The sequence below is a fragment of the Suillus subalutaceus genome, assembly GCF_016647625.1.
Source record: "Suillus subalutaceus strain FC151 chromosome Unknown DFJ58scaffold_518, whole genome shotgun sequence".
Taxonomy (NCBI): domain Eukaryota; kingdom Fungi; phylum Basidiomycota; class Agaricomycetes; order Boletales; family Suillaceae; genus Suillus; species Suillus subalutaceus.
In genome coordinates this window covers 1-11,428 of record NW_024540767.1, presented here as the reverse complement: position 1 = coordinate 11,428, position 11,428 = coordinate 1, and the positions used below count along the sequence as shown (strand labels likewise).

Here is an 11,428-nt window from a genome sequence, read left to right as displayed (position 1 = left end):
GCTCGTTATATTGACCTCATGCACCCAGGTGCTTTGTGTAAGCCTTGTTTCGTCTCAAACCCATTGCATTGACCTCTCAGTGTTAATTTTGTACACAGGCCGAAAGCTTTACAACTGCCGGTGGTGAATTGACTTTCCACTTCGTTCCTCGAAGTCACAGTCGAACTCTAAACCAGTGATGTAACAAGCACACCCAAGCCTCGATTATTCCAAAAATCTTGACTCATGTGTTTGTAGTAGTAGAAATATTGAAATTCATTTGTATCGCTTTGACAGTTTCGAGTTTTGTACGCCTCTGAACAACTTCTTTCAAACACATCATATCGCATAAGTTTCTCGCCCAGACTCGCCATGGTCTACCAGAGGATCAGTTCCGATCGAAAAGAACGTCATCGCTCTATACGTGCCTTGGAGGAAAGATGGGGATTGCCTGGCGCAATGCACATTCTATTGTTTTTGGGATATCCTCAAAAGTATGGAGCGGTAGGAAGTAAATTCTGGTAAATCCACTCACTCGTATACGCGTACGCATTTTGGATGCCTCCATCGATACCGGCAAAGCGGCGAGCCCTGCCGTCTAGGTTTTTTCAGGAACGAACGAACTTGAAATCTAATCATCCCACAGTGAAAGTCAGGGTCTGGCCAGTCCTAGTTCTTGTATATTCGAATGGATCAAAACAGTTAGTCGGACACGAGGAGTTGGAGCAGGGTGGATCGGATATTACATGTTACAGAGGGAGAGGTCAAGTCTTTTGGGATTGAGCGCTAGCGCAGGAGTATACGGCACAGAAACGCTAAATCACTACGAATGCGGACCTCCTCAGCTATTCGTAACAACCCCAGCACAGCCTGCAGGGTACCACGTCTTAAATGGAAAACTTTCCAAGGAAAAGCTGAAGCCATTCGCAGCGCATGAAAGTGAATTCCTTATACTATCACATAAAAAGAGGTTTAGGCGCAATGTCTGGGCCTAAGACCTCCGAGGATCTATATACCGCAAAAATGTTGTCAGCAGGTTTCGAACCAACTCCAAGAGCAACAGATTTTGTGGTAATCACTTGGCTAAGACGTGTTATATGGACCTCTGAGGAAACCATCCACAGGTCAATCTCAAGGTGTGTTCCGATAGAAAAAAACCTCTCCCTTGGCAGGTTTTGATCCTGCGCAGTGCAAGAGCAAGAGATTTTGACTCTGCTGCGATAATCACCTGGCTAATGTGTTCCGATAGAGAAAAAACTCATCATGATCAGCAGGTTTCGAACCTGCACTGGCACAATTCACGGGCAGGAGGCAGATTTAGATTCTGTTGTGGTAACCAATTCGGCCAGGATGAAGTTGAGATGAACCTCCGAGGAAACCATCATGAAGGAATCTTCAAGGCGTGTTGCAATAGAAAACAAGATCGGCAAGTTTCGAACCTGCGCAGGCCAACAGATTTCGACTCTGTTGTAGTAACCACTTCGCTAAGACCAGTTGGATGGACCTCTGAGGAAACCATCCATGAGTCAATGTCAAGGTGTGTTCCGTTAGAAAAAGACCTCTCCTGCGGCTGGTTTCGATCCTGCACAGTCCAAGAGAAACAGATTTTGACTCTGATGCGGTAACCACTTGGCTAATACCAGTGAGATAAATATCCGATGAAGCCATCCATGAGTGAATGTCGAAGTGTGTTCCGATAGGGAAAAAACATTATCATCGGCAGGTTTGACAGAGTTTGATTCTGTTGTAGAAACCACCTGGGTACAAGACGAGTTAAGATGAACCTCTAAGGAAACCATCCATGAGTGAATCTTCAAGGTGTGTCCCGATAGAAACAGAACCCACCAGCAGCAGGTTTCGAACCTGCACTGGCACAATTCACTGGCAGGAGACAGATTTGGATTCTGTTGTGGTAACCACTTTGTCCAGGACGAAGTTGAGATGAACCTTCGAGGAAACCATCATAAAGGAATCTTCAAGGCGTGTTCCAAGAGAAAACAAGACCGGCAAGTATAGAACCTGCGCAGTCCAAGAGAAACAGATTTCAATTCTGTTGTGGTAATCCCTTTGGCCAGGATGCTTCGCAAATTGGGATGAACCGCCGGAGGACTGTCCGTGAGTGAATGTCAAGGTGTGATAAGACATTTGTCGGCAGGTTTTGAATCCGCACTACCCAATGTTTCTGGTCTGCTCTGATGCCTTACCACTTGGCTAAGACTGGTCAAGATGAACGTCTGTAATACGAGTCGAAGAATTGACAGTATAGCAGTCGTTTGCCAACGCAAAATGAAATAAAGAGCTAGTTCGATGGACACAAAACATACAAGGAATAAGCGAGTGGCTGGCGCCGACGCCGTGATGTTGCTATATTAATAGCGGGGTCAAAAAGCGGGATCGTAGTACAGCCACATTTATGGGCTGACATGAATGTCGATGACCTCATGTGATGCATACAAGGTAATAAATACATAAACTCTCTCTCATGTGAGCACGATAAGAACCAGCTGAGGCTCGTGAGCGTCTTCGCGGCTGCTAGTCTTCTCACGCGTCTGACGCTTTGGACTCTGCTCTGATCCTCCTCAACTGACGGGGGTTTCTGAAAGGTTTACTGTTGGTAGTACGGGTTCGGAAAACATGTTGTTCTCTTACTTGTCGCACCGTCGTGCTTGGTGAGCCTTTTATCAGCATTGTCGGTTTCCTTAACGCACTCTGACAAGGACCGTAATCATACTAGTCGCGATAAGCAACAAGAGCGAGCAGAACGAATCGCATCCCTCAAACCCATATACCATGAGCCTCTAACATCCCAAGACAAAGAGATTCTGTCTCGCTCAGTTTCGTCTCTAGTAGCTTCTGTGCAAACCTCATCCCTGTCTCCATCCGACATCCTCGTGGCCTACTCTAAGAAAGCCCTTCAAGCGCATGCTCAGACAAACTGTTTGACTGAGGTCATGATTGCATCTGCGGAGAATTGGGCTAAAACTGCGAACCGATCAGGTCCGCTGGCAGGCGTCCCAGTCTCACTCAAGGACCTGGTAAGCGTGAAGGGTTGGGATTCCTCCATGGGCTACTCGGCTCTTGTTGGCAAACCCATGGCCGCCGACGGCGCGTTGGTGAGGTTGCTGCGGGATGCAGGTGCCGTTCCATACGTCAAGACGAACGTTCCCATGACTATGCTCTCATTGGAGTCGACAAACGATGTTTTTGGTTCTACCGATAATCCCCACAAGAAGGGCTACACCTCAGGAGGCTCATCAGCAGGTGAAGCCGTACTCCTTGCGCTCGGTGCAGCCAGACTCGCGATAGGCACAGATGTTGCGGGGAGCGTTCGGGCTCCTGCGCACTTCTCTGGTGTCTATTCGATCAAATCGAGTATGTATAGATTCTTGAAGCAAGGCAGCGCGTCCAGTATGCCTGGCCAGGAAGGCGTTCCCGCAACACATAGCCCTATGACCAGAACGTTGGAAGATCTAGAGACTTTCTGGCGTGCTGTGTTCCAGATGAAGCCTTGGAACTATGACTACTCAGTAACTGAAGTTTCCGAATACTAGTGCTGTGAAGTTACTTAATGATGATATAGGTTCTTAGAATTCCTTGGAGAGATGTCAAGCTTCCAGAAGATCATCCCATCAGGTGGGGTGTCCTGTGGGATGACGGTAAGTGGAGCATCTCTATGGAGTTAAACCTCAGCATATTCATGTTTGCACAAAGGGGTTGTGAAACCCTCACCTGCCTGCGCGCGAGCATTGAAAACAGTTACTGCGATACTCGAGAAGAACGGCCATGAAGTTGTCACTCTGTAGGTCAAAATTCTTCTTTTCTGAAAGTGTTTCCTATCCCCACTTCAGGAAGTGCCCGAGCCCATACGAAGGCCTTCAGATCGCGTCACAGCTCCTCCTCGCTGATGGCGGCAAGACGGCTTCCAAAAACCATCGCGTATTCGAGTCCAATGATGCTGGAATGACTTCAGCGTTCCGGGGCTTTCGTCTCCCCTACTTCGTCATGAAACTGTATGCTTGGTATTACCGCTACATACGCCGCGATCCTATCTATGCAGGTCTGATCGACACCCATTATGAGAAGACCATGCCAGAATTCTATGCTTTAATTGCGCGAAGGGAGGACTATCGTTCTCGCTGGTTCAAAGTGTGGCGAGACGCGGAGGTCGAAGGCCGTCAGGGCGATGAGGGAGTTGACTTCATTCTTACAGTGCCAAATAGTCTTCCTGCTGTTCCTCACGGAGGGATGAGGCACGGATGGAAAGCGTGTGGGTACACGTTCCTATTCAATCTGGTATGTTCCACTTCTCTGTAACAGCTCCGATCTGAAATTCACTTCGAATTTTTGAAAGCTTGATTATAGCGCGGGGGTTATGCCAATCACGCATGTGGATGCGACAGCTGATGCTCTCCCGCGTACTTTCCGTCCACGAAACGCCATCGAACGAAACTACTACCGGATGTATGATGCAAGTGCCATGGAAGGTCTCCCCGTTGGCGTGCAGATTGTAGGAAGACGGCTTGAAGAGGAGCGCGTCCTGGAGGGCATGAAACTGATCGAACGTCTGTTGAGGGAGGCAGGAACTGGTTATGTCGGTTTGCCGTTGTAGAAATGTGTTTGTTTTGCCAATCCTGACATGTATATCATTCATCTGTATTTCGGAGTTTTCGGAAAGAGTGACGATAAAAGGCAGACAGGAAGAGATGGGGAGCATCAGCACATTTGATTTAAATCCGGGCCCCGGGGGCCGAAGTTCCGGATGGTTCGCCCCGAAGAGATCACTTCCCAGATTCTACAAAGGCACAGATTTTCAATCGGTAGACATCTTTCTTTTTACGCGGCACGGTCGTTAAGCCATAATCTGAAAGTCCTTCAACAGGTCTGGCAGACAGCTGGAGCCATACGTCAACCATATCCGCAAGATTTCAAATGACAGCTTACCGGATCCACTGCGATGCTACCGGAAGCTGAACTCTTTCAGGAACATTTATGGATATCATATCCAGTTGCCAAGTGCTAGAACCCGATATCTTCTGGAATCGCAAAGCTGATTTGCAGCCAATTTGTTGAATGATCAATGTGGTGGATCGTGATATGCAAACGCTATCGTGATATCTGACTAGGGCGGTGGAATCACCTATATGATCGATTCCTCCACCAGTGACGAGATCATAGTATCTTGTTATCGATTAAGGAGGCCAAAACCCCGAGGACCGCTACCATGACAGTTGCGCTTCGGCAATGTTTAAGACGAAGCAACCACGGGAATCTAGGCTAGCGTCATCGGGGAGGCATCATCACCGTCACGGTGATCTGAATCTGGGGTGGGGGAAGGAATGCAACGGAGTCCGTGATCGCATACCTGCCAAGGTCTAAGGTACCTTGTGCCATTCATTTATCGGGTCAACTTAAATAGTAGACCATCATGATAGTGAACATTACGGGCCTAGTCTGGCGGTTTGGCTCAGACTATGATCATATATGGCGCTAGCAGCCGCAGTGCATGGGCGGCCGCAGTGCATGATGCTGTCGTTGTGGAGATCAAGAATTAAACCGCCCCACGCTGACTCCTGAGGTTATGATCATGATCACCTAGGAAACCGGATTGCCTTGGCGGTTTTCATCCGAACGTACTGCGCTGTTCAGCCTGTTCAGACTTATCATGCGCCCCCGTATTCATCAAGATCAAATCCGATAAGAATTTGATTTATCTTATCGTATCCGTACGCAGTACACCAAGCAGGAAACCTGATTCTACAAACTCGATCTTTTCTATATCAGCCAGAAATATACATATGCTGCACAAAGTACAATTAAAACTTTCACTTGAGGGCTCGTGTTCGACCATGTGGCGGTTAAGCTGTTTGATACGTTGTAAGTAGGCGCGAATGATGAAGATCCACCTTTACCCGAAAGGGTTCGGCCTTGTCCAGAGAACGCACCAGAAGATGCGGGTTGGGCATACTGGGTGACAGTTGATTTGAGGGCACTAGAATATGTGTTAAAGTGCATTCACAAGAATGACAATTCGTGAACGAACGGTGGGTTAGCGCACGAATCCTGTGCTTTTTCCTCCGTGCCTACCAAGAAAATGAAGGTCGGCCTGTGAAATATGAGGACAGAAGAAACATTCCAAGATGATGAAAACTAACATAGCAGTGACGGAGTACTCAGTGGCGAGCTCGTTCGTTCCCTCCGACAGGTCAACCTTGAGGAAGTTCGCATTGGCGTTCTCCTTGGCGAGGCCCTCAAAGAGCGGCTTGATGGTCTGGCAAGGGGCGCACCAACTTGCAGTGAAATCTATGACCTACAAGCAAACGAGTCACTTGAGTTCGAACAACTGAGGGACACAGATATTTACGGTGAGCTTCTTGGGATCGCTGGTGAATTTCGCGAGCTCTTCCTTCGTGGTGATTTCAGCAACCATTATGAGACTAGATGAAGTATGTGATGTGAGAGATTGAAGAACGCTGCTCCGTGGGCGATGGGCTTTATACGTGGCTGCCGGCGCTGTCGAAGTATAAGTAAGCTGCTGGCAGTTGCATGACGTGCTTGGAAAGCAAGATATAAGCCAGTCACGTGAGGTCCACAGCTTTGAAGGACACGCACAGCTTTGATCATCGACACTGACTGCATTTACACCTTCTTTCACTACTACCATCATCTACTTCCAGCGTATTCAATCTGCCCCTTTGTACAATTTTCTGACACTCGTAACCTAGTCCATAATACAACATTGTCTGGACGCGGAAAGGGCGGCAAGGTGCAGAAAATATTGGTTGGTGTCACCTTATGGCTCGCGCAGCTCAGAGTGCAATAGGGTCTCGGAAAAGGTCGGTGCCAAACGTCACCGAATGATTCTTCGCAACAACATCCAGGGTATTACGAAGCCAGTGCGTAGTATGGCGTTCTATAATCATTCGCATGCTCATATTTTTCAGGCTATTCGCCGTCTTGCCCGTCGTGGTGGTGTGAAGCGTATCTCAGGTCTCAACTACGAGGAAACCCGCGGTGTCCTCAAAATTTTCTTGGAGAACGTCCTTCATGACTCCGTCACTTACACCGAACATGCTAAGCGGTGAGCCCCAGCATCAGCCTAATTCAGTGCTTGTTTTCTCATAGGAATTATAGCAAAACAGTTACTGCTCTTGATGTTGTCTATGCGCTGAAGCGGTCGGGGCGCACGTTATACGGTTTCGGTGCATGAACAAAGTATTATTATCAATTGCCACCCATATGTACCAATATTTAGTGACTTGGATAAAGCTAGATATAAGCCAGTCACGTGAGGTCCACAAAACATGAAGACACAACTTTGATCATTCACTGCGGAAACGAGAAAATGACCAGACCAGGTTTGTCTGACGGACCTCAACCTGTACAATAGATATCACATCTAACTAGAGTATGGTTAGGGTCCCAAAATCGCGTCAATCCATAAGTTTTTTGGACTTGGGCAGATGTACTCGCTCGTATCCAGTTCGGGTATAGTTATTTCTTCTATCTGTGCTCTATCTAGAATCTAGATACGGCCATTTTCTCGTTTCCGCAGTAATTGGCATTGACTGCATTTACACCTTCTTTCACTACTACCATCATCTACTCCAGCGTATTCAATCTACCCCTTTGTACGATTTTCCAACACTCGTAACCTAGTTCATAATATAACATGTCTGGACGCGGAAAGGGCGGAAAGGTGTGGAAAATATTGGTTGGTGTCACCTTATGGCTCGCGCAACTCAGAGTGCAATAGGGTCTCGGAAAGAGCGGTGCCAGACGTCACCGAATGAGGCCTCGCGACACCATCCAGGGTATTACAAGGCCAGTGCGTAGTATGGCGTTCTATAATCATTCGCATGCTCATATTTTTCAGGCTATTCGCCGGTCTTGCCCGTCGTGGTGGTGTGAAGCGTATTTCAGGTCTCAACTACGAGGAAACCCGCGGTGTCCTCAAAATTTTCTTGGAGAACGTCCTTCATGACTCCGTCACTTACACCGAACATGCTAAGCGGTAAGGCCCAGCATCAGCCTAATTCAGTGCTTGTTTGCTCATAGGAATTATAGCAAAACAGTTACTGCTCTTGATGTTGTCTATGCGCTGAAGCGGTCGGGGCGCACGTTATACGGTTTCGGTGCATGAACAAAGTATTATTATCACCTGCCACCCATACTTTGTACCAATAGTGACTTGAATATTTCTTTCAATCTGATCAGTCCGGCCGTTTACCGTGTCCCTTTGGAGATCCTTTAATTTCGGGCGAGCTCGAGGTGTGTGGTTGTGCCCGGTTGCTGTATACTCAACGATAGCGACTGGTAAGACATGACATCTTAATATATACTGCATCCAGCAGATGCAGATGAGGCTCCGTTGTCGAGCGGCCTAGAGTATACTAGACTCGACGATGACCAGTCTGACGTACGTCTTTTGAGAGGCGGGGAATTTTGACGTCGTCAGGTTATATATTAAATAGCCAGGCTGGTCTTCGACGGCCTAAGAGCACACTGCGTTTGTCTGATGAATTCACAGTTTAATTCCCGATCCGAAGCATCAAACAGGCGCGTACTACTAACTAGTACTTATAATGCCCCGCATTGTTTGTCGAGCTCCACAAGTAAACAGAAGCGGCGAGGGGAACAAGATGAAATCCGGTCTATCGATATGAATAAATGGAAGACTACTACGTATGCGTAGTGGTTAATATCACGATGAATCACTACTACGTTATCGCATATCCACATACCACGGACCACGATGGAGTGCATTATTTGACCCATTGATATTATTGCAACGCCAATCCAGCGGTCCCTACATTAGAAACTTGCAGGCTGCTGAGGCTGAAACATGTGCATGATCTCCACCCCGAGCAAACGAGAAATAAACATTAAATATTAAACTGCGATTCGCGATCTAAACAGTACTAGTGTTATCAGGTGTTATCTCGTCGATCATTACATGACCATTGACAACACAATGACATCATGGATCAACAGCTTGCGTTATGCATGAATATATGAATGAGCAAATTTTAAAGATAGTTTTCAAAACGCCAGAGCTTGCGCCCGTCCCTCGAGATCCGGAAACTCCAGGCTAGAAGTTTTCGGCGATTAATCACACTTGTAGACGTGATGAGCATCTGCCAATCACAGTGATGCGGAAGTATAGAGGAAACTTATCATACGGTCATGACGACGCCAGCATCTATTTGAGTCGTTCGAGAGGCAGTTTCAGCAGAGCAAGTGCATTCCTAGGTATCCAGACAGTAGCCTGCGATCACAAAAGTGCTACTATGATCAGACACTTATATTCAGTCAATCAATCAGTTCGTACCTTCGAAAATTCTCGTCGACACGCAGTGACATCAAAACAGTAAGAAATGGGGAAAAACAGAACAATGCTACGAAAACACAGCTAAGCAGATGATCGAACCTCATGAATTCTCCTCCACTAACTCCACCTCCACCTCCGCCTCCTCATCCATATCATGTACCTCATCCGTGATATCACTCTCGCTCTCTGGGGGTATTGGCTCTGACGGCGGGGGTTCGCTCAGGTTAAGGCTAACCTCGGGCTCCGTGGGGGAGTCCTCGACGGAGACAGATTCAGGAGATGATGGCACGGGAGGTTCCACGAAGTGGGCGACTACTGCATCTGCCTCAGGAGAAGGGTCGAGGGGTGTTCAAGTAATTTTCAGATTCTGGAACTGGCTCCGGTGAATCAGATTTTTCAGCAGCTACAGGCTCCTCCACAACATCAGGTTCTGTAACACCGGGCTCAACATTTTCGGTAGCTGCAGAGGCTACTGGGCTTGAAGGCTCGGCCGGGGCAGCGGTTTTTCGTGAGGAACTATAGGCTCGACAGCTGGCTGTTCCTGAATGGTCTCAATTGTTTCAACAATTGGAATCGTCTCTATCTCGTGTTCCAGTACAGGCGGCTCAGCAGGGGCAGCTGAGCTGGTGTCCCCAAGCAACGCCAAGGATAGATCTTCCAGAGGTGGAGAGTTTGATCCGGTGACGGTTGCCACTTCGTCGACGAGCACTTCTTCGACGGGGACCTCTTCGACGTCAAACCCAAATTTGTCGGGAGGGAACTCACTCGGCTGGCTGGACCACGAGGCTTGCGAATAGCTCTCAGGCTCAGCAGATAGCGCAGTATGCAATAAAGCATCGCTTTCGGTGACACCATGGTCGCCGCCTTTTGCAAGCTCCTCTGCAACATTGTACCCCTCACTGAACACCATAGTGTCTGTGCGATTGCGTCCCAGCCGGCGTGGACTGTCGGTGCCAATCGGGCTGTCACTGGACAGTCCCGGAGGACTCTTCTCGCGAACATTCGGAGGTTGTGCTTGTTCTGCTGTAGGTGCATTTGATCTTCCCGCTCACGCGGTGGATTGACGGCCGCTGCAAGAAGACGTGGAGGTTCGACATCCTCATCGCGTCCCTTTCTGCCCGATAGGACAGCACCTGAGGGGATGACAAGGAACTCGGTAGGGACGAGATCGAATTGACTAGTAAGTTTTAAGAAGCGGGCATAGAGCGATGATTCGGCCTCCGCTTGTTCAAAGGCTTCTCGGTGGTGGAAATACGCATGGGCAAATATTCTACCAAGCCGACGAGCAAGCGAAGAGAAGTGTCGATATGAGGTAGGAGGTATCGAAAGGCTGATTATCGCGAAAAGTACGTATGATTGATTGAGTTCGAGGGGTATATCAAGAAAGATTCATAGGACGTGATCATGACGTACCGAGATGGGAAAGCTCGAGGTGAATTTAATAGTGCGGTTGCGCTATCCAACGTATGAAGGATGTAATCAATAGCACAGCATTGCTGAGGTGACATATACAGAAGCAGTTAGAGGAACCATATTTTTTTTAAATGATATGTCAAACGAACCTCCATAGCACCGTCATTACCGTGTGCGACGCACAAATATAACCACTCTCCCGCCTTCATCTCGGGACAGGTGTTACGAGTACATTCCTGCTGCAACATTGTGATGAGGGGATGAGATAGGTCTTGTGCGAGACGTCTGATGGCCGAACACAGTTAACGCATAATAACTGGGTGATAAGCATGAGAGGTACCGTAGTTGTTCGTAAATCCAGCAACCTCGGTCGACTGTTACGTCGCTCTTGCGTTCAGGATATCTGGTTTACGCTCAGAAAGATCAGGAAGATCAGAAGACTTTCTTCGGCGTCCTTGAAAGCAGCTTTCCCCGGAAGAGACACTATTGAGTTCACATCATGGACGTCAAGACGAATAAGAAGCGAAATGTATTCTTGGAGTTGGAATGCGCTATCGAGAGAGGACAAGGACGGGAGAGTTTTGACAGGATAAAAGGAGGACACGCGTGAGCCGCGTAACGGGCGCAGTACGGCTACCGCCATGGTCAGTGACAGTGAGCTCGAGGTTATTGTCGCCGTCGAGAGCGTTGAGCGCGAATAAGCAAACG

General features: G+C 48.1%; 1 protein-coding gene and 1 pseudogene across 2 annotated transcripts; one reads left to right on the top strand and one right to left on the bottom strand.

Annotated features, from left to right (window-relative positions):
• Window positions 1-1,397: 1,397 nt before the first annotated feature.
• DFJ58DRAFT_t157 lies at window positions 1,398-1,473 on the bottom strand (annotated as a pseudogene). Its single transcript has one exon. The product of its transcript is annotated as a tRNA-OTHER (tRNA).
• Window positions 1,474-7,474: 6,001 nt separating this feature from the next.
• Window positions 7,475-8,168, top strand: DFJ58DRAFT_378235 (histone cluster 1, H4d). The gene is made up of 4 exons (XM_041380109.1): window positions 7,475-7,675; window positions 7,733-7,800; window positions 7,853-7,990; window positions 8,044-8,168. The coding sequence occupies exons 1-4, from the start codon at window positions 7,649-7,651 to the stop codon at window positions 8,117-8,119; spliced, it is 309 nt and encodes a 102-aa protein (XP_041234865.1). The 5' UTR covers window positions 7,475-7,648; the 3' UTR covers window positions 8,120-8,168.
• The last annotated feature ends 3,260 nt before the right edge of the window (window positions 8,169-11,428 follow it).

What these genes read in the sequence shown, in the direction of transcription:
- DFJ58DRAFT_378235 (XM_041380109.1), top strand. Translation starts at nt 7,649, where the DNA reads ATGTCTGGACGCGGAAAGGGCGGAAAG. An exon ending in GACGCGGAAAGGGCGGAAAG is followed by an intron (nt 7,676 to 7,732) that starts GTGTGGAAAATA and finishes AGAGTGCAATAG; the next exon opens with GGTCTCGGAAAGAGCGGTGC. An exon ending in ACCATCCAGGGTATTACAAG is followed by an intron (nt 7,801 to 7,852) that starts GCCAGTGCGTAG and finishes CATATTTTTCAG; the next exon opens with GCTATTCGCCGGTCTTGCCC.